General features: G+C 32.1%; 1 protein-coding gene across 4 annotated transcripts in view; it reads left to right on the top strand.

The window, feature by feature from the left end:
• The window catches only part of ATRNL1 (attractin like 1), a 593456-nt gene that overhangs the window by 223571 nt on the left and 345852 nt on the right, over positions 1–24033 (top strand). For 3 of the 4 annotated variants that reach the window (XM_032490833.1, XM_032490832.1, XM_032490834.1), the window contains exon 24: positions 1591–1748. In XM_032490833.1, coding sequence (XP_032346724.1) covers positions 1591–1748 — 158 coding nt within the window. Of the gene's footprint in view, positions 1–1590; positions 1749–14385; positions 14429–24033 lie in introns of all 4 variants that reach the window. The other variant, XM_032490835.1, reaches the window with a different exon arrangement.

The raw sequence follows: 24033 nt of genomic DNA, 5'->3' as shown, positions 1-24033 counted from the left end.
CAATGACATTCTTCTGTATGTGCTGTCACATTAACAATTTATCTATTACTTTTAAGCTTAGATTATATACCCCCTACCTTTGTCAGCTTTGGTGCTGGGAAAGGGTTAAAAAAATACCCTACACATAATATGTCTTCCATAATGAGGTTTATAAGTTGCAATTGTTGACTTTTAAGAAATAGAACTAAGAAGAAGTATACATCTGTATGTTGAATTATGAAACAGTATAGTCACTTTTTTATATTTACGTCTTAGGAAATTCTACTGCTTCCTACTTTCTCTATAAAAGGTATACTGTTGCATAAACATGCTGGAAACTTTTTAAAGAAAATATATGAATTCTTAGAAATCCGTATTTGATTTCTTAAGATTAAGTCATTATGTTATCTTAATATGTAGAATAATGGAAGCAGAATTCAGGAATGATAAGGTCTTTGCAGTTCCAGAATTTATATTACATATGTAAAAAGTGAAAAGTTTAGACAAATATGTAGAGTTTTTTTTTTTACAATGATGCCAAACATATAGTAAAACCTTGGCACTGGGGGTTTCATTTATTAAGAACTAATGATAACTTGTACTGTTAATTTGAAATATACTTCTGCACAATAAGCTGACTCTAGAACAGTTTTGAAATTTGTGAACCAAAATATATAAAACCTGTATAATCACTTTTGAACAGTGTGTTTAATATGCAAGAAATAAGTACAATTTTCAGATTCCCAGAACCAAATCTAAGAAATTTTCCTTTATCAGTTTAGAAGATGGTGTCAGGAAATCTGCATTTTAAAAAAGCATCCAAGGAAATTTTGGAATAGGTGATCAGTTAGAAATTAATTCAGTTACTCAGTATTCTAATTCTAATTATTTGTACTGATGAGATGGAGAGCTTGGTAAGATTGTTGGAAATTCTTTTTCTCCATTTGGTTAATTTCAGTAAATATTTATTGAGTACCCAGAATGTGTTTAACTAATTGAACATTTAGCTCATGTTTTAAATTATATGCTCCTCTGAATTTATTCAAAGTAGCGGTGGTTCAATTTGTGGTAAACAAAAAATATTGATTTCTTTTCTATTTTTTAATTGGATTGAGACACGTGAAATATGTCTTGTTTTGAAAGGCTCTGTAGGGAAGTAGAAAAAATTTAGTTTCTGGAGCCATACATACCTGAGTTCCAAAGAGGACTTTATTGTTCAGTGGCTATAAACTTGAGACAAGTGTTTTAATCTTAGTGAGGCTAAGTTTTCATTTTGACAAACTGAGATGGAATACCATACCTCTGGGATAAAATTGTTATTAAAACAGATTATAAAGCCTCTAAGCCAGCACCTAGTGCATAGCACTTAAGCCACGGTATCATTTTAAAAGATAACTTTTATACTAAATCTGTTTCCATTATATTCGTGACAAATCTTATTTTCTTTCTTGTTTGTCGTTCTAAATTGTAAACATGAGTTTATTTTGATAGCTATGTTCTTAAAAGTACAATTATAAAAATTAAGTGAATATCATATATGTATTACATTAATAAAGATTGCTATTTCTTAATATGAATTATTTAAATTTGTTATTATTATTTACATTTTAGCTGGAACAATATCTGGGGAGGAGACTCCTATAGTTTCCAAGATGAATATAAAGGAGTACAGAGATAGTTTTTCCTATGAAAAATTTAACTTTAGAAGCAATCCAAACATTACATTCTACGTGTATGTCAGCAACTTTTCATGGCCTATTAAAATACAGGTACGTGTTAATAGTATTTAATTTAACGACCATTGAGTATTTTCCTTATAAAAAGAATGCTGGTTTTGTTTAAAGAGATACTAAAGTTTCTATATTTTCAACAATATGAAAACATGTATTGACCCTTCAGAAAAAGGATGCAGTGAAGGTCTGTGATGATGAATGTCTTCATAAAGATATTTATACAAATGTATTGAATCAACCAAGGAATGTACTGATTTTTCAGTGAGGCTATATTCTTAAAAAATGCATCAAAGTTTGAAAGAACTAGATTGTCGTATTTTCTGATTAACTTTATTCTTTGAGGGTTAGGTAGGTAATCGTTTCTTAGAATCCCACTTGAAATGATTTGCTATGTTTAGTAATTGCATTTTGCTTTATTATATACTGAACAAAATCCAAACTTTCACTAAAAATTTAGGATTAGCAGTACATAACAGTTGATTCTTTAAGGCTCACTACCTCTCACTATTGATTCCTTTATCTACTCTCTACATGTTATGTATTTTATTTTTATTGTGTTTAGCGATAGGCTGCGAAAGGCTTCAGATTTATTGCTGGGAAACATTCAGGGTGTTCTTTCTGTCTTGAAATAGTCAAAGTTTGTGTTCTTAATTTATGCTTTTATAAAAGAAAAGTATGTATGTTATAATGTTGGGATTGATTTATTTATTCATTCTTTTATGACTGATTGTTTAATTAGATTGAATTCAAATGAGTTGACTGACTAGCTCATGTGTGCCAAGTCCTGTGTTTTGAAATCTTTAAAAAAAATTACAGATCATTTCATCTCCTTGTATGTTAATAAGTAACAACTTACGATCTATGATCTGTGACTAGAAATTTTTGCATGCTCTATTTATATTCATTTCTATGTTATTTGTGAGAGGAATGAGTGATTTTTAAAAGTCATGTTTGCTGAAAAAATTCTTAATTATAAGGTTGATTTCATGTCTAAATTTAGGAAATCACTTACTTGTCAAGAAATACTAGTACAAATTATTACTCAGTAAATAGTAATGGAAATTAATTTGATAAATTTACTTTTTCATTGTGATTGGTTTAGATGCTAATACAGTGACAAAAATACCAGAAATATTTCCATATACTTTAAAAAATATTTGACACTGAGGATGCTGGATGTATCATTTCATTTTCTAAGATTTATACTGAAATATTAATCAGATTTCACTTATTTTATTCAGATTATGATTGAAGATGACAAAAAGACTCATCCATGAACTTATTAAATAGTAATTAAAATGGAAATAGTTGTTTTGTTTTTGATTGTATCTGCCCTTTATTTCATGGCTATCTAATTATATTTTATTTTTGAGCAAATTACATAGTCAGTTTAGAATGTTCTTGAATATTTAATGGTTAGAAATTACTTTCTAAATTGGATTTTCTTTTGAGAACATACTACCAAAATGTTCTGGAAGCCCAGCCAGAATTTGTTTAATAAAGTAGAAATATCCCACTCTCCCAAAATAATAAAATGTGGAAAATAACTGTGATGGTCAAGATAGGTAGAGCCTAATTCCTGTTCTTTAATTAAAGTTATTACATTAGTCCTGAGAAATATATTATAGATTATGAATATGTGTGTTTATAGAACTATAATAAACTCCATTTTTAAACATAAAATAGAAAAATTATTTTAATTGAGGTTTTTTTGCTAATAGAGTTTAATCACATGAATTGATTTCTGAATATTTAACCATCCTTGATAATCATGGGCGAGCTCCACTTAGTCATTTTTTATTACGCCTTTTATGTATTGTCGGATTTGACTTGTTAAAATTTTGTAAAGAATTTTTATACCTGTTTTATGAGGGTTATTAATCTGTAGTTCTCTATTCTTATAATCTTATCTGACTTTGTAGCATGGTGCTACTGGCCTTATAAAGAAATTGGGAAGCATCCCTTCCTGTGTAAAATTGTGAAAGAATTTATATAGAATCCATATTATTTCTTACATTTGTGGTAAAATTCAACATTGAATGTGTTTGAACTTGGGACATTCTTTGTGGGATTATTTTTTTACTACAAATTTCATTTTCTTTAGTAGACTGAGAGGTTTTCTGGTTACCTGTTTTTCCTGGTTGAGTTCTTTCAGTTTGTGTTCATCAGTTGCATCTTTCCCATTTTATCTAATCTGTAGAATTTATTGGCGAAAGATTTTTAATAGTATTCATGTATTACCCATTGATGTCATCTAATTCCTGATATTGGTAATCTGTCTCTCCTCTCTCTTTTTTTTTCCTTAATTGATCTGGCTAGAGAGTTATCAATTTCACTTATTTTTTTCTTAAAGAAAGAGATGATTTCATTTATTTTTCTGTCTTTTATTTCATTAAGTTCTCTTTAATTTTTTCTCTTTCTTTTGCTTACTTTGACATTAATTTGCTCTTCTTTTTCTGGTTTCTTAAGGTGGATGCTTTCTTTTTTTTTCAAACATTTTTTATTGATTTATAATCATTTTACAATGTTGTGTCAAATTCCAGTGTTCAGCCCAATTTTTCAGTTATACATGAACATATATATATATTCATTGTCACATTTTTTTCTCTGTGAGCTACCATAAGATTTTGTGTATATTTCCCTGTGCTATACAGTATAATCTTGTTTATCTATTCTACAATTTTGAAATCCCGTCTATCCCTTCCTACCCTCTGCCCCCTTGGCCAGAAAGAGAAAGAAAAATACCATATGAGATCGCTCGTTTGTGGAATCTAAAAAACAAAAACAAGCAAAAAAAAAGCGTAAATACAAAACAGAAGTAGACTCATAGACATAGAATACAAACTTGTGGATGCTTTCTAATTTCCTTTCTGACTTCCTCCTTTATCAATGGGATATTTCGAAATGAGATACTTCATTTCCAACTATTTAGAAAATTTCTAGAAATGTCTCTGTCACTTATCTCTAGTTTAATTCCAGTGTGCTCACAGAACATATTGTGAATGATATGAATTTTTAAAAAATTACGGAGACTTATTTTATGGTCCAGTGTGTTTGGCAGAATAGTGGCCACCCCCCACCCCACCCCCTGCCGCTGAAGGTGACCACAGCTTAGTCCTGGTACCTGTGGATGTATTATCTTACATGGACTAAAAGGGCTTTGAAGTTTTGATTAAATTTTGGACATTAAGATAATGACTCTGAGTTACCAGGGTAGACCAACCTAACTACATGAATCCTCAATGTAGCCTTTTCTGTGTGAGCTCAAGATCAGAGGGTGATGTGCCTACAGAAGAAAGGTCAGAGTAAAGAAACGTTGCTGGTTTGAATATTGAGGAAGGAGGCCGTGGAGAAAGAAATATAGTGTCTAGAAGCTGGAAAAGTTAAGGAAACAGATTCTTCCCTTAGAGCCTCTAAAAGTAAACACAGCCTTAACATCGTGATGTTAGTCCAGTGAAACCTCTGTCAGACTTCTAATATACCTGACTATAAGACAGTAAATATGAATTGTTTTAAGCCAGTAATTCTATGTTACCTGGTTACTATCTGGCAATAGAAAATGAATAAACCAAGTGTCTTAGTCCATTTGGGCTACTATGAGAAAATACCATTGACTGGGTAGCTTATAAACAACAGAAGCGTACTGCTCACAGCCCTGGAGGCTGGGAAGTCCAAGATCAGGGCACCAGCAGGTCAGGTTTTGGTGATGGCCCTTCTCCTGGCTCATAGCCAGTGCCTTCTTGCTGTGTCCTCATGGTGGAAGAGGGTGGGATAGAAGCACTAATCCCATTCATGAGCAGTTCACCTGATGACCTAATCACCTTTCAAAGCCCATAGCACCCAGAATATGATATATTTTTGTAAATATTCCTTGGACAGTTGCAAAAAAAGGTGGAAAAGTTGCATTCTACTGTTATTGGATGGAGTCTTCTACAAATGCCAATTATTTTGATAGTTTTTTCAAGTCTTCTTGTGTCCTCATTATGCTCTCTCAATTTGAGAAATGAGTGTTGAAACCTCCGAGTGTAACTGTAGATTCGTTTATTTGTTCTTATAGTTCTGGCCATTTTTTACTTCATGTATTTTGAAGCTCTCAGATGAATAAATGTTTAGGGTTTTTATGTCTTCTTGATAAATTGATGACTTGACCTCTTTATTGTTAGTAAATTACTTTCTATATTCCTGGTAATATTCTTTACTCTAAAATTTATTTGGACAGATATTAATAATATAGTCACTCCAGCTTTTTAAAATTATTGGTACAATTCTATGTATATAATATTCTATCACTTGTGTCATTTCTGAGTTTCTTTATATTGTTTTATTTTGCTCTTCCCCATAAGGTCATATTGTGATTGGATGTCAGACATTCTAATTTTTACCTTTTTGGGTTCTAGCTATCTATCAATTTTGATAAATAAGTTTTAGCTTTGTTCTCAGATGGAGTTAATTTACTTTGAAATATCTGATCTTTTTAAGGCGTATTTTTGTGCTTTGATAGGCAGAAACAAAGCATGATTTAGTCTAAGCATTTATTCTCATGCTTCTGAGTCTGCAGGTCTACTGCAGTTTTTCTGATTTAGTTGAGCTCCACTGGAGGGCTTTGATTCAAGCTGCAGGGCAGCCAGGCTTAATTTAACACTGCCGCTTGGATTTGTGTCTGCTTCATATGTGTTCATTCTGGGGCCCAGATAAAGAGGCTGGGTACGTGGGTACCCAGGAAATGGTTTCCTGGTAGTGGATCACAAAAGGCAGGACAAATAGTGCAAACAATTTAAAGTGTCCCCTCATATACCACATTGGCCAATGCAAGTGAGATGGCCAAGTCTAATATAAATGGGATGGGAAGATACATTCCATTCAAGGGAAAAGGGAGTACTCACTGAATGCTAATCTAAGCTATCACCGTTACTATAACCTATTTTTAGTAAACACTTAAAAGGATTCTTCTGCCATCCTACCGTTCAGGCTAGAATATTGAAGATGATAAAGTCTCTGGTCCACTGTCACCTTTGTTCTCATTTTGGAAATAAAATTATGAAAGTCTCCAGCAAGTGACATTTGGGGAGAATCTTTTCCTCTGTAATTTATGCAAAAGTATTTGAATAGAACGGTGACCACTGCTGAAAGAGATGTATTCTAATAATTCAGAATGCATTGCTTCGTGTGTAAATAATTCTTAGAATATTTTTCCCACAGAAATTTCTTCTCTCTGTAGTAAGAGTACAACAGGATATTACTTCTTTGCCCTTTGTCTGATGTTTAGTATAGGCATCCAGTTTTCTTAGATTGCTATTTGCATGACATGTTTTTGAACATCTTTTTACTTTCAACCTGTTTGTATCTTTCAGCCTAAATTGCGTCTCCTGTAGACAGCAGTAGTCCAGTAGTCAGAACCAGGTTTTTTAACAATCTGTAACAATCTAACAGTCTCTGCCTTTTGATTGAATTGTTTAGTCCACTGACATTCAATACTATTGACATGGTTGGAGTTATGTCTGCCACTTAACTTACTGTTATCTATATGTCTCATCTTTTTTGCTCTTCTGCTTCTCCTTTACTGCTTTCTTTTGCATTATGTGAATATTTTCTAGTGTAGCATTTTAATTCCTTTCATCATTTTTCAGTAAAGTTTTTGAGTCATTTTTTAATGGTTGTTCTAAGGCTTACTGTATATGTCCTAACTGAGCAGAATGTTGCTCAGATTTATGTTAACTTAATTCCCTGGAGGTATAGAAATTTTACTCCTATATAGCTCTATTCAATATTTCTGCCTTTTGTTATGTAATTATTATACATATTATATCCTGTCATATGTTGCAAACCCCAAAATGTATTGTTATAATTATCATTTTATGTAATTTTATGTCTGTTAAAGAAGCTAAAAAATGAAAGGGAAACAAATATATGTATATAGAGTTTTTATATTAACCTTCTTATTTGTCGTTTCTGGTTCTTTTTATTTGTTCCTGTGGATTCGAGTTACCATCTGGTATCATTTTCTTACTCTAGTACAGATGTTCTCCGACTTGCTATTACTGTCAAATGTTACATTTATATATATGTGTGTGTTATAGATCTAACATTATAATTATATGCATATTGTCTTATACAATTGCTTTTTAAATAACTTAAGAGCAGCATGGAGAAGAAATATGCATCTATATTGTATTTTTTACATACCTATTTACATAATTACCTTTATTGATGCTGTTTATTTTTTCATATGGATTTGAATTGCCAACTGAGGTAAACTGTTTTCAACCTGAAGACATTTTTTAAAATATTTTTTGTAAAATGGATGTGCTAGCAACATGTTCTCTTAGTTTTCATTTATCTAAGAATATCTATTCTACTTTTGCTTTTGAAAAATTGTTTGCTGGATATAAGGTTCTTGGTTGACAGTTTTTCTCTTTGAGCATTATGAATATGCCATCCCACTGTCTTCTGGCCTCCACTGTTTTGAGTAAAAAGTCTTTTGTTAATCTTACTGAGATCCCTTATATATCAACTTATTTTTCTTTTGCTGCTTTCAAGATTTTCTTTTTGTCCTTCGGAATTTTTACTATGATGTTTCTGTTGCAGAGTCTCTTTATATTTATCCTACTTGGAGTTTATTGAACATCCTTGATACATAGTTTAATATATTTTATTAAATTTGGAAGTTCTCAAACATTATTTTTCAAATATTTTTTCTGGTACTTTCTCTGCGCTTTCTGGTAACCCCACGATACTTATGTTGGTGTGCTGAATACTATCCCACATTTTTCTTAGTTTTTATTCACTTTATTTTATTGTTTATTTTTCCCTCTATATACTGAGGTCTGCCTAATCTCTACTGAACTGCTGACTTTTTTTGTCAAGGTCAAATCTACCATAGAGCCTCGCTGGTGAAATTTTCATTTCACTTATTTTATTTTTAACTTCAGAATTTCCATTTGATTCTTTTTTTTTTTTAAAATAATTTCTTTATTTATAGTCTCTATTTCATGAAACATTGTTATCATATCTTTCTTTACTTCTTTCAGCATATTTTTATGTATTTATTTGGACATATCTGTAAGAGCTTCTTTGAAGTCTTTATTAATACCAATATCTGAGGCCTCTTACAGGCAGTTTTTGTTGCTTGTTTTTTATTCTGTGTATGGGTTATACTTTTCTGTTTCTCTGTATGTTTTGTATTTTTTGTGGTTGTTGAAATTGTGCATTTTAGATTACATAATGTAGCAACTTTGGATACTAATTTCCCTCTGTTGTTTGCTTGTTCATTTGACTTGGCTAGACTATTTTAGTGGAGTCTATTTACTCCACAATGTGAAACCTGTGGCATTATTCTTCAGAGGCAGTAGCTGTGGCCATAGGCACAGACACCATGGGATGACAATAGTTTCACCTTTGCTGTCTTTTGACTGTCTTACTCCCTCATCTCTCTGCTAAGCTGTCAGCTTCATTTGCTGTTAGTCTGCAGTAGTTTGCCACTGATTATTGTGTTCAACATTGCCCTAGGGCATAAATTGCTCCAAGGTTCTGATCCCAGTAAATGTAGGCAGGGGTAGTTTTGGGGCCAATTGTTGATGCATCAACAATTGCAGGTGGCTCATACTATCTTTTCTCCTGGTTTTCTCTGATGAACTAGGTGGCCTTGTTTTAACATATTGCTCTTTATTAGGAGAAACTGAAAAAGAAAAAAAAATCTATAGATGCAATACAGTTTCTCTCAAAATCCCAGGAAGTTTTATTTTGTATATATATGCAAGTTTATTCTAAAATTTATATGGAAAGGTGAAGGCTCTAGAACAGTTAATACAGTATTGACAAAGAAAAATAAAGTGGGCGCAATTACCCTTTCTTATATTGTCTTACTGTATACAGCTACAGTAATCAAAACACTATACATTTGGTGGAAGCACAGACACATAGTTCAATGGAACAGAATAGAGAACGCAGAAATTCCCGCAAACACATGCTTGATTGATTTATACAAATGGGCAAAAGTATACCAATGTGAAGGATAGTCTTTTTTGCCAAATGGTATCGGAGTGATTGGATATATATAGATAAAAAAATGAACCTGGACCTAAACCTCACACCTTGTACAAAAATCAGCTCTAAATGAATCATAAAATAAAATATACACTTAAAATTACAAAAATTCTAGAAAAGTAGGAGAAAAATTTCAGGATATATGACTGGGCAAAGAGTTCTTGAGCTTGACATCAAAAACCCATTTCATAAAAGGAAACACTGATATATTGGTGTTCACCTATATTAAAAACTTATCCTGCAAGGGTTCACGTCAACAGGATGAAAATACAAGCTATGGACTGGGAGAAAACATTTACAAATCATATTTCCAGGAAGAGACTAGTATGTAGACTATATGAAGAACTCTCAATACCCAGCTTTAAAGAAACCAAACATGCCAATCAGGAAGTGGGCAGAGTCATGAACCGATGACATAAAAATGCCAAATCAGCACACTTAAGGAGTTTCATCCTCATTAGCTATCAGGGAAATGCAAATTAAAACCACAGCAAAATATCACCACACAGTTACCAGTATGGCTAAAGTAAAAAATGGTGACAGTACCACACATGCAGTCAAGGAAATGCAGTAGCTGGATCACTCATACATTGCTTGTGGCAATGTTAAATGGTAGAGCTATCCAGGAAAATAATTCTTCAATTTGTTACCAAACTAAACATGCAGTTGCCATACTGCAGTGATTGAACTCTTGGACATTTATCCCAGAGATACGAAAACTTATGTTTACACACCTGTACAGAAATGTGCATAGAACCTTTATAAAATCATCTCGTATGTCCTTCAGCAGCAGAATTATTAAACAAACCATGGTATCTACATACCATGGAATACTACTCAGGAATAAGGAGGAACAAACTATTGATTCACATAACACTTTGGTGAATCTTTTAGAAATTATGCTCAGTGAAAAAAAAAAGCCAGTCTCAGGAGGTTACATTCTGTATGATACCATTTAGTTAACATTTTTAAATAACAAGATTTTAGAAATGGGGGACAAGTTAATGGATGCCTGAGGTTAGGGATAATGGCATGTGAAGTGGAGCAGGTGTGGGAGGGAGATAGATGTGGATTTTAAAGGACAACACCAGGGATCCCTGTGCTACTGGAGCTACTTAATATCTTGAACCTGGTGCTGGATAGATGAACCTACGCATGTGATAAATTTGTATGAAACTTAATATGTACATAAATGAGTACAAGTAAGACTGGGGAGATCTGGGTAAGATCAGTGTTAATCTCCTGATTGCAGTATTATACAGTAGCTTTGCAAAATACTACTTTTGGAATGGGAACCTTCGTCTCTGATTGGTGGAGACCCACTCCCAGAGGGTGGGGCTAAACCCCACGATGGTTTTTTGTTTTATGTGCTCTCTTTTGTTTTCCTGCCCCTGTTGTGCAATTGTGGAAGTGGGCAGCTTATGGCCAGTGGACTAAGGAGGTTTCCAGGGAACCAGAAAGTATGAGGAGAGAGCAGAAAGGTAAGAATTTGGATGGTTAGCCCCATTAAGCAGTTAATTAACTTCTTGGTTCACCCCTGGTGTGTTAATGTATAGAACTGATCCTAATTAGGACACTGAGGTCTTTGAGACTCGGATCCCAGAGCTATCCATCATAAGATAGGTAGACGTCTGCTCAGCTCTCCCACTGGCAGCTAGGCAGCAAGCTTGTGGGATGGATCCATGTAGCACTGCTAAGATTTTGGAAACTGAACTAATATTGGGCCACTGTCACAATGTCAACAATAAAGGATAATTTTAAGCAGAAATCAATGACATCTTTGCCATTCATAGCAGCACATTTGTAGAGAAAGAGAGCAGAAAAAGGAGATGTGTGATTAGAAACCAATTCTAAAATTCCAGAAAATTTTCACCTTTTTCAACTGCTGTAATGACAGGCTGCTACCATTTAAATGTATTATGTCATGTATTTTGAAAATCAGACATCTAGTATGTAGCAAAACACCTTTCAACTATACCTGGCAGTTTGTCAGTAATAACGTCTTAGTTCCCATGCCAACGGATACGTGTTACTCCTTATGCTGTTCAGTTCTCTGTGGCGTTTCTCACCGATTTCTTTCTTCATTCTGAACTACTTTTTCTCTGATTTCTGTTAAATCTGTCTGTCCCCCGTTTGTAACCTCAGTTAAGCTATTCCCTTATCTTAGCTTTAGTTACTTCATCTATAAAATGAAGATAGAGGTGCTTACATTATAGGGTTATCTTGATGGTTTAATGATGTAGTTATGTAGAACAGAACCATGCTGCTTCTGTAGTAAACGTCACAGTAAGCAGTAGACAGGTGATCATCATCTTTCTCTTCTTCCTCCTCTTCATTATCATCATTGGAATGTAAGAGGGTTTTTGATCTTATCATATACCTCACTTGTCTAAATCCTTCCGTGATTTCCCATAACATTTTTTATTTTTATTGAAGTACAGTTATAATGTGTCAGTTTCTGGTGTACAGAACAGTGTCCCAGTCATGCATATACATGCATATATTCATTTTCATTAAATCGCATAACTTTTAAGATGAATGTTTTCTATTTTACTTACCTTTATTAGGTTAATACAACAAAAATTAGGATAAGAATTATACATGCTTATATAACAACAGAAAACAAAGTGCTTAGTTTAATTGAAACAGATTAGTTTAATTCACTTAGCTTCTTAAAATGAGCATTTGGATCACTGACTTTAGAACCTTCTTCTCATTTATATGCCTCTAAAGCTATAAATTACCCTCAGTGTGCTGCTCTAGACACATTCCACACATTTTGAAAAGTCCTTTTCATTTTCATTCACCCCAAAATATTTTGTAACTTTTGAAGGGATATATACTTTGACTCATGAATCATTCAGAGGGGTCTTACTTATTTCTCAGATACTTGGGAACTTTCCAGGTCTCTTCCTTTCATTACTTTCTAGTTGAATTTTCTCTGTGGTCAGAGTAAACTCTGTATGATTTTAATCCTTTAAATTTACTAGTGAGTTTCATTTGTTTGCTTTTCCCCAGCGTATAGTTTCTTCTGCTGAAAATCCATATCTGTTTAAAAAAAAGTGCATTTTGCTGTTGTTATTCTTTAACTGTTAATTGAATGTTTGGTTGATAGTGTTGTTTAGTGTTCTGTGTCCTTATTTTCTGTTTTTCTATCAATTACTGATAGTGTTTTTGAAATTTCCAACTATATTTGATGATTTGTTTCTTGTTTCAGTAGTGTCAGGTTTTCTTCTTGTTCTTTGCAGTTGTGCTATTTTGTACAGATATTTGCACTGACTAATATTTCTGCAGTATTGACCCTTTTATTTTTATGAAATGTCCTCTTCATCTTTTTTTATCTCTGCTTCTCGCTATGCCAAATTACTTGCAGTTCCTGAAACATCTGTCTCCTCTCCTTTCTTTGTCTCTGTTGGGCACTTTTCCATACTGCATTTTTTCTTTCAAATGACCTTTCTTGTCTTAACGTTGCTAACACTTGCTTAGCCTTTGCTCCTTTATGCCTAACTCTTCTCTTAAACTGGTACATTCTTCAGCTTATCTCATTTTGTTGTAATTATTGTTTCACTTATTTCTCCCCTATTTGACTCGAAACTGCATTACAGTAGAAACTGCTGTCTTTTCTATATCCTCAGCACTTTGGTGAAGTAATTCAATAAGTAGTTTTTAAATAAGAGATGAGTAATGTGTTTCTCCAAAGGGAGAAATATATGGATAGTATATGCTTTCTTATATTACTCTTTTGAAAAGTCTTAACATCTAATGTAGACAGTTTATTAGTGCAATAAAGGATTTTCCCCTGATATTTATAAATAGTCACATGAACTTTTTGTAAAACAAGACAAAATGGAATTTTTTTCTTCTCCAAAAATGAAATTGTATACTAAATAGTTTTATTGATTAAGATTCTTTGTAAGGAACAGAAATTATCTGATAACAAACAGATGGAAAATGTATCCTTAGTATAACATGCTGCTTACAACGTGAAGGGGAGAATAAATAATCTAGCTTGCAACAGGCAGGAAGCTGTCAATTCCAACAGTATTCAGTTATGCAAAGTGCTCTACATTTTCACCTAAGCATGACTACTGGAATGAGCGAAGTCTCATGATTTCCTCAATCCATCTATATTACTCATGCAAGATCTAAAAATTGTAGGTGAATGAGTCTGACTGGCAACTTCAGGTCACATGTCTATCCCACTGTCGTACCAGAGGTTGGGAGAAAAAAAAAAAATCTCCCAGAAAGAGCTTTTTGGCTTCTATACTGGAAGATAAGAGACTGGGGTGCATTACCCCAATAAGAAAACAAATATTTGAATTAAGTAATTCCTTGTTGGGACAAAGTATTTGCTAGTGACCAGAAATCAACAAATATGTGCTATCATAGGTGATCTTGATAAAAGTATGTCAGTATATAGAAAATAAGAGTATCTTTCTGATATTGGTATTTGCTTTTATTGGGAAAATACTACAGATTGGACTGAGGAAATGATGCAATTTTTATTACAATGAGAAAGGAGGCTGCACTTTCTGTGTTTTTAAAATACGCAATTAATTAACCTGGTGGAAGTTAAATTATATATAATACTTTTCATCTCTGCCAGTCTTATGTGAATGTTCTTATCTAGGTCTCCAAGTGACAGCTGCATGCTTTCTTGGAGGCAGTAAAGAGTAAGTATTAAGAACACAGATCCTAAATCAGACTATGTCAATTTTAAATTCTCCATTTTCAAGTTATATGATTGGAAGGAAGTTTTTTTTTAAGTGTCTGTACTTTAATTTCTTCATCTATAAAACTGGAGATGATAATAGGGTCTACCTTTATTAGTTTATCTTGCTGAGTAACAATTTACCAGGAATTTATTAGCTTAAAGCAACACCCGTTTATTATCTCACAGTTTCCGTGGATCAGGAATCTGGACATAGACGGCTGGTTCCTCTGCTCAGGGTTTCACCAGGCTGCAGTCCTGGTGTTCGTCAGGCTCTCATCTGTGACACAAGGACTTCTTCCAAGCTCACTGGTTATTGGCAGAAATCAGTTCCTTGGAGTTGTGGGACTGAGATCCCCACTTTTTGCTGCTTTCAGCCAGGGTGTGTTCTCAGCCCCTAGAAGCTGGCTGCTGTTCCCTGCCACCTGACCCTCTCCACATCATGGCATGGTGCTTCTTCAGTGCCACCTGTAGAATATTTTTTGTTTAAAACCTTTCTCTTCAGTCTACTACAGTGGAGTCGGCTTTGATGTAACAGTCACGGGAGTGACTGATCCATCACCTTTGCCATATAATGTAACCTAATTAAGGGAGTGACTTCCTTCATTTTCACAGATTAAGGGGAAAGGATGTACAGGGACTGAGAATCTTGGGGGCCATGTTAGAATTCTGCCTACCACATCGTCATAGGATAGTTTTGTAAGTTAAAAAGATAATGCAAGTCAAATAAAATGTGTAATAAGTGCTTAGTCAGTGTTAGCTATAAATAATATTATTTAAATGCAGAATTCTTGATTCACACTAACAGTAGTTGTGTGAAACTGAAGTAGCCTTCAGATGTCAAGAATAATAAAGCAATTCCTAGCTCGATTGATTGTAGACTAAATATATGTTAATAAAATATCAACTTAGATGTAAATTACTGAAGTTAATGCCACGTCATCCTAATTCTTATGATTTATTATGTAATACACTCTTTCTCTCTGAAAACTTTTCTTTTCTCCTTTAAGAATTTTTTTGTTTTGCATTTGATTTTGCTTAATTTTATTGTAATATGTATAGTTGAAGGATTTTTGTTGTTTTTAATTCAAGGAAATGTATCTCCATTATGCTTTCAAACACTTATTCCAGTCCATTTTCTTTGCCATTTCGAGATTTTTATTATCTGTCTTCCATATTTTTTAGCTTTTCTTTTTAAGTCTCTTTTTTTCTCTCTTTCCTCCTCAGTCTGATCTTCCAATGTGCTCATTTGTTCTATTCATATAGGCATTCATTTCTACTTGTTATTCTATTTATTTTATTTTTAAATGTTTTCTGATTCTCCTTTCACAATGTTCATATTTCCCCTGAAATTTAAAAATATATTTATGGGGATAATTTGAAATTCATGGGCAAATTCTTGGGCCTAGGGATATTGGCTACTCTGAAAGTACTGCATATGGGGGAAGGCCAGGCCCCAGTCTTTGTCAGACCTAATGACTCAGGTGATAGAAGGGATGTTGAAAATGTCTAAGATGGAAATCTCCAGGGCAGTAGAAAACTGTTATTTCCAAATTTATACCTCAATTTGGTCCCATTTTATAAACTCTAGTCTTGCATATCCAGCTACCTTCTTGATTTACCCACTTAAATGTATAATAGGCATTTCAAAGACTACCATATCCAAAAATATAGTCTCTGATCTTTTCTCAGAAACCTGCTTTATTCCTTGGTATTATAAGCATGTAGAGGACACCCAGTACTTGTTGCCACATATTAACAGGACACTGATAAACTGGGATGCATCCAGAAGAGGTAAACTGTAGATGGGAATTATATCATATGAGTGAGGTTTAATGAAGTGGATCTTTTACATGGACTAGAATTTTAACTGTTTCTGTGGAACTCTAGAGAGTGAATCAGTCAATAGATATTGTAGAGAAATATAGTGCAAATTAAAGCAAAGTTTCTAATGAAAAGAATTGTCCGAAAGAATGATTTTCCAGGCTTAACAGTGAGCATTCCACTTTCAAAATTGTGTAGACACTTTATTAGCATCGTAAATATCATAGAGAAAGTATATGGGGCTTTCTATCTATAGTACTTCATGATTCTGTAATTTTTAATCACATTGCAAAATTTTACATTTGAAATAGATGAGAAAACTTTTATGCCGCTTAATTAGTAGAGTGCTTATAGTAATCGATCTGTGTTTGGTTAATGAAGTTTCTCACTGGAGACTTTAAAGCTACTATCACTTGCGTACTTTGTTTTAGGTAGGCAGTGGATTTTCTGGAAAAGTCAGAACTGATGGATTCAGATAGTTTAAGTGCAATTTGAGTAGGTAAAAGTAAACCATTTCAAATTTTTTTGGTAACTGGTGGACTGAATATTATAAATATACATGTATCAATGAATATGAGATATTATATATAAAATCTGTGTACATCTATCTGTCATTTGTCTATCTGTCTATTTACCTTTAGACTTCAGTTAAAAGTAAAACTAAATGGAAAGTTATTTGAACTGGATTTTATTATAAAAATCTTGGCTGAAACAGTATTAGTATTTGTATTATATTTTCATTGCAATAGTTGTAGTTTCTTTTTTTGATAATGTATATTTTAATATAAGTTGTATTATCAAGTATGTTTTTGTTTTTTACCTGTCTCCTATCTTTTTCTTCAATAATCCCATTAAATTTTTAAATTCTATCTTTTATTCCTTTATTATTTAATAAAACATTTTAATGTAAAGTATAGGATTAACAAGCAGTCCTTGTGAAATAGACTTCATCTGGGTAAAGATTGTGTTAATTACTAAGGTAAAAGGCAGATTATGACTTATCATTCTAAAAACACTATTGCTGCCAAAAGCCAAAATCCGTTGGCTCCATGATTTTTTTAAGACTCATGAAGATGTTTGAGGAATAAACATCTTTGTTGAGCATTTTTATTTTATTGTTCAGTAAGTATTATGTCATTTTTTTAAACTCCCTTTTACTGAGTTATATGTATTGTAAAGTCTTAATTCTTTTAGCATCATAAATCTTATTCTTACCAATATAATTCTAGAAATCAAGAAAATGATTTTTTTTTTCTGTCAGGCACATAATATGTCTACCCAGTGTAGGAAACTTTTAAGTAGGTGGCTATTTGTACACAGTTAATCAACTTTAATTTGGCTATTGAGGGGGAGCCTCTGTCATTTTGACACATTATTTGATCAATTTATATTTTGAAGCTGTTTTAATTTAAAGTGAATCATTCTAATTCTAAACAATTTTTCTTCGTTGTCTTCCATAGATTATTTTATGTTTTATATTGCCAACCACTTTGGCATTGAGACACCCTTAAAATTTCTAATTGTGACTGTAAGACACATACCAGTGTTATGTGATAAATATGCCAATAATGTAGTAATTAAACAGGAAAAAAATTCTTTTGGAATGTTAGGAGTCATGATATTGAGTTGATCTGCATCAGTTTCCAGAGTAACATTTTATTTTGATAACACTTATTCTTTTTGACTTGTAATGCCATGCAATTGAATTGTGACAATAAAAAGAGAAAAAAAATACTACTATAGCTGCAGTGCTAATAACTTGAAAAACAGAAAGAATGCATTGAGCTTAAGTACTTTGTATTCTCCTACAATAGTGCTGCTCATCAACACTTATACATCACTGTTTAAATTAAATTAAATTAGATTGAATCTAAATTACCTGTTTCTGAGTAAATGGGATTTGGTAATTCACTATTAAGTCAATCCACACACTGATGTCATAATTTAGATTTGATTTTTTTTAATGAGAAAGATGCTAGGAATTACTCTTCAATTTGTAAATCTAATTTTCATAGTAGACTAGGTGATATCCTCTTACTAATAATGGTTAAGTTATACAGAACAAAATAGAGAAAGAACAGAATCCTAGTGCTGATGTCTATAATTTTTTATCACAAGTTTGTTGGTATTTGAACATAGAGGGTCATTTGAGTCATTTGAGTCATTTGAGCACAAAATAAGGTAGTAAGCTACTGGATAAATAGGTATTGAAGTAAACAGGAAGTTTTATCTTTTGCTTATGGTTTGAAAAGTGTAAGAGTTATAATACAAATGTGCTGATAAAAATGTCCTTGTATAATTTTTTCCAAATTACCTAAAAGTACACATTATAATAATGGTAAGTATTACTATTTTTATCTGTTGTTATTGTCTTCCAAATTATTATAGGCTTGAGAAATTTATCATGTGTATTTTCAAATATACCTTTCCCTTTTCTTTAAAATTCTTTTTTCATTAAATTTAAGTTGGCACAAGTTCAAGAAATTGTATGGAAAATTGTTAACCAATTTTATCAATTAATACATTAATTCTACTAATCAGAAAATAAAATTTTGAGGAATATTTAAGATAATACTTAACAGACATTCTTAGGGAGATGGAAAGACTTTTATGACAGCTGCAAAATACAATTGGTTATGATAGATACAAATGTTCTAGAGATTCAGAGAAGGAAGATGATACTAAGTTTATGCTATAAAGTCAGAATTGAGTAGTAAAAATGAGGCCACATTGCTCACAAAGCTGAAAATACTATCTGGTTCTATATAGAAGTTTGTTGACTTCTTATTAAAATACTACTACCAATACTCTTCTTTATAAGCAATAAAATTGCATAGATAAGATAGCTTCAGTGTAAAATACGATTTTCTGAGAAAATGACTTATCAAGAACCTTTTCAATCTTTTCATTTGTAAAATAAATCTAAATAAAGAAATTCTCCCATTTCTTTACAATAGTAATTTTTAAAAAGTTATCAAATTTCCTTTGAAATCTAATTAAACTCTTTTTAAAAATGTAGTACGTTCCTCAAATAGCCATAAAACCTTATATTTTTAATTTGCCATCATAATATAATTTGATCTTATAGACTGCCATGTTTTTTATATAAAGCAGAGAAATTTTTTCCTATGTAGTCTTCATTATTATTTTTAAAACTAAAATAATTTTTCATCAGGTCATATACTTCCATTGTATATAGTTAGAAATTTGAAGTTTTTTAAAAAAATAATGTAGCAGTAAATATTCTTTTTGTGTATTTATATTTTATTTAATAAATTTTTTTGGACTTCCTCAGTTTCTTCTATGTAATCTGTTATTTATGCTCTGTATTTTTAATGGGATTATTAAATTTTTGCTTAGAAGTCTGCAAAGTAATCTCTGTTCTCTTAATTTCTTTTGTTTTAGTGGTGATTTCCGCCTTTTCATTTCTTTTTTGTGCGTTTTTGTTTTTTCCCTTTTTTTCTTTTTTTTATTATATATTTGTATATTTTGGTTACAAGTTCTTTGTGTCAGACATATGTGTTGCAAATATTTCTCCCACATTATGTCTTATTTTTTCATTCTCCTAACAGTCCTTCAAGGAAAAGATATTTATAATTTTAATCAAATACAATTTATCAGTTTTTTTCTTGAATGGACATGTTTTGATGTTGTATTTAAGAAATCTTTGTCTAACAAAGATTTTCTGATTTCTTTTCTAGGTTTTATAGCTTTAAGTTTTGCATTAGGCCTTTGATTGATTTTGAATTAATAAGTTTTAAGGTATGAGCTGATGTTTACTTCTAGTATTTGGATGTCTAGTATGTCCAGCACCGTTTTTTAAACAGTGTGTTCTTTCACAATTGAACTGCCTTTGAACCTGTTTCAAAATCAGTTGACTCTGTTTGTGTACATCTATTTCTAGTCTGTTTGCTCCATTCGTCTATGTGTCTATTTGTTCATCAGTTCATACTACCTTGATTAATAAAGCTTTTTTTTGTAAGTCTTGAATCACATTGTATAAGTCTTCCAACTTTGTTCTTCTTTTCAAAAATTGTTTTGGCTATTCTAGTGCCTTTGCTTTATCATCTAAATACTAGAATCTCCTTTTAAAAGAAAATTCTACAAGAAATTCTTCTGGGATTTTGATTGTCATTGCATTGCACTTATTTATCAGATTGTGGACAATGGACATCATAATCCTGTTGAGTCTTATAATTAATGAGCACTGTGTATCTTTTTATTATTCAGGACTAATTTGATTTCTTTCATTAGGTTTTTATAGTATTCAACAGATGTGTTTTGCACATATTTCATCAAATTTATACCTAAATAATTTCATAGTTTTTAATCTTTTTTTAATTGGAATATGGTCAATTACAATGTGTCAATTTCTGGTATATAGTACAATGTCCTGTTATCATTTCATCATTTTTATTCCTATCTCCAGTTGTTCATTTTTAGTACAGATCTTTTTTGACTTATGATGGTGTTATGTCCCAATAAACCCACTGTAAGTTGAAAATATCACAAGTAAAAAGTATATTTCATGTATCTAACCTACTGAACATCATCGCTTAGCCTAGCCTACTTTAAACACATTCAGACAACTATATTAGCCTGCATTTGTGCAAAAGCATCTAACATGAAGCCTGTTTTATAATAAAGTATTGGATATCTCATGTAATTTTTAGAAACTGTACTGAAAGTGAAAAACAGAATAACCTTGGGTACAGAGTGGTTGTAAGTGTATGGGTTGCTTAGCCATGTGGCTGAGTGGCTGACTGGGAGCTGCGACTCGCTGCCCCTGCCCAGCCTCAGGAGAGTGTATCGTGCCACGTATCGCTAGCCTGGGAAAAGATCAAAACTCAGAATTTGAATTATAGTTTCTACTGCATGCATATTGCTTTCACACCATTGTAAAGCTGAAAAATTGTCAGTCAGGCCATTGTATGTTGGGGATCATCTCTATATAGAAATGCAGTTGATTTTTTTAAACTTTAATTTGTGTTTTGCAAACTTGCTATATTCATTAAGTATTTGTATTAGTTTTGGGGATTAACAATCAATCTGTCTGGAAAGAGAGACAGTTCTATTTCTTTCTTTCCAGTTCTTTCCAGATCTTCTCCCTGCTTTATTGCACTGAGAGAGAGCTCCAGTGTGGTATTGAGGGGAAGTGGTGGAAGCAGACATCCTTGCCTTGTTTCCAATCTTTAAGGGAAAACATTTAATCTAGTTATTAGAGAAGCCCCTTTGCATATCTGCTCTACTGAGGGTTTTTTTTTTTTAAATCAAGAATTAATGTTGAATTTTTTCAAATCCTTTTTCTGTGTCTGTTGGAATGATTCTTGGCAGATCACTTTTAGTTTCACTCTAATAAATGACAAGGATTAATTTGGCTTGTTGATCCAGGTTTGCATATCTGAGATGAATTGCACTTGATTTCGATTAATTATTCTTTTTGTACATTGCTAGGTTTAATTGGCTAATATCTGTTGAGGATTTTTGCTTCTACATTAATGAAAGGTATTTGTCTTTAGTTAGCTTTCTCTTGTAATACCTGTCTGGTTTTGTTACGAGGGTAGTGCTGGTCTCATAAGATAAATGTTGGTAGAAGTGTTGTCTCCTTTTCTGTCTTCTAAAAGAGGATGTGTAGAATTGACATTATTCTTTACTTATATATGTAGAATTTTCCAGTGAAGCCATATGGACCTATAGTTGATTATACATAGTTGATTATGTATAGTTTATATATAGTTGATTATAGTTGACTTGTTTTGTAGTTTTTGTTGTATTGTTTGAAGATTTTAAACAAGAAATATAATATGTTTAATAGTTATAGTACTATTTAGGCTATCTATTATTTCATATGAGCGATGATATTTTGTGTATTTCACTGAATTTGTCCATTTTATCATGGATGTTGATTTATGGGCATTAGGTTGTTTAAAAAGTTATCCTTTTCATGTCTGTAGCATCTGTAATAATGTCCCTTCTTTCATTCTTGATATTGGTAATGTATGACTTTTCTCTTTTTTATTCATCTGATTAGAGATTTACTAACTCTATTGATCTTTTAAAAAAAAGCAGCTTCTAAATTTCTCAGTCTAATGAAGGCCGCCTACAAAAATCTGCAGACATGGACTCATTGTTAATTTAATATAGGTACAGATGTTTTATATAGAAATATTTATGGATATGTGTATATATACAGGTTAGTATTTATATTTGTATTTCCTTGTTTTGTCAGCTGAGAGAACCCAGAAAAGACACCATGGTAGCAACAGGCAAACAAGCCAACCTGCTGGCAAGATTTTGGTTTCTAATACTGTTCTCCAGTAAAGGGAACCAGGACTCCTTGGAGAAATGGTTGATTCAAGGACAGGGATGGGAAATACACAGGCTGAGCCTAGAATAACTTGTAGTGCCAGAAAGTAAAGAACGGCTAAAAACCAAAGCTCACTGTTATAGGAATATATCAAGAAGATTAAAGAAAATGAAAGAATTCCCAATGGCCAAAAGTGGAACAGGTTCAACAACAAATTAAAGTAATATTGGATCATAATGCAAAGTATAACATATACGTACATGAGTCCATACTGATATAAATAAGTGACTAAATAGATAAATGGACAAATTTCATGTACAGGATCTCAAGGGAGGCCTAAAATTTCCCACTTCTTAAATGTGGGTTGTACCTAAGGGCTTCCTTCCAAAGAGTACAGTATGAAAAAGTATTAAAATGAATAATTTTACAGTGGGAAACAAAAACCTCACAAACACCATCTCAGCCAGCCAAACTTTCAAGGAGAAATTGGCTTTGAAAGAAATTGATTACTTAGAACTTCACAGTGAATCCGAGGTAGTATTCTATTCATGTGATACCAAAATTGCAGCATTTAGATCATCTAAATTATTATATTATGTTATATTGGTTAGAGTACTTATGTGGACCTATAATCATTATAGCCAGAGAAAGTGTACTCATGGTGTCACTGAAAAAAAAACAAAAACAAAAACAAAAACAAAAACATGAAAGTATCCATGAATGAATGAGAAATAGTCATAAAGTAGTTTCCTCAAAGAGCAAACTACCTTATAACTGTGTATTAAACTGACATCAAATATGGAATTGAACAGTATTCAGAACCATCAGATTCTATTTTTATATTGGATTCAACTTAACTATTATATTTACCAATGATTTAAGAAAATAATACTCTTAAAAATTATATAATATTAAAATGTACTATCAAATGGCATTGATCTATTTTTTTCTCTTTCTTTTGCCCATTATTATTATTATTATTTTGTGCCAAATGCACTCTTGGGTGCTAAAGACCAGAGTTGAAAGGATTTGTAAACTTATAAAAAAAATTTCTGTAATTACTTTATCTGATATCAAATAATTTTCAGCTACATCAAAAAACTATATGATTTTATGATTTTTTTGTTTTATTGCAAAGTCGTGACCTTTCCGCTTGGTTTTTAAAGTTTTATCTTTTATTATAATGAAACCTAAGTTCTATGATGCCATTGTTTTTGAAGTAGTTTAAAACTGGAAATTATCCATGTAGGGGCAAAAGCATCAGAGGAATTGTGGGGACCTACTAAATCATCTTTAAAAGCCCTTTCTTCTGGAAAGCGTCTCACTTACACCATTCTGGTCCATTAGTCTAAGATTAATGGAAAGAAGAGAATAGAGAAATTTCAAAGTACCCAAAATTAGATATGTATAGAAAATATTCTTTCTTTGAAATTTTA

This window comes from Camelus ferus, chromosome 11 (assembly GCF_009834535.1).
Source record: "Camelus ferus isolate YT-003-E chromosome 11, BCGSAC_Cfer_1.0, whole genome shotgun sequence".
NCBI classification, from domain to species: Eukaryota; Metazoa; Chordata; class Mammalia; order Artiodactyla; family Camelidae; genus Camelus; species Camelus ferus.
Note: the sequence above shows the minus strand (reverse complement) of the source record. Positions and strands in the feature narration are given on the sequence as shown.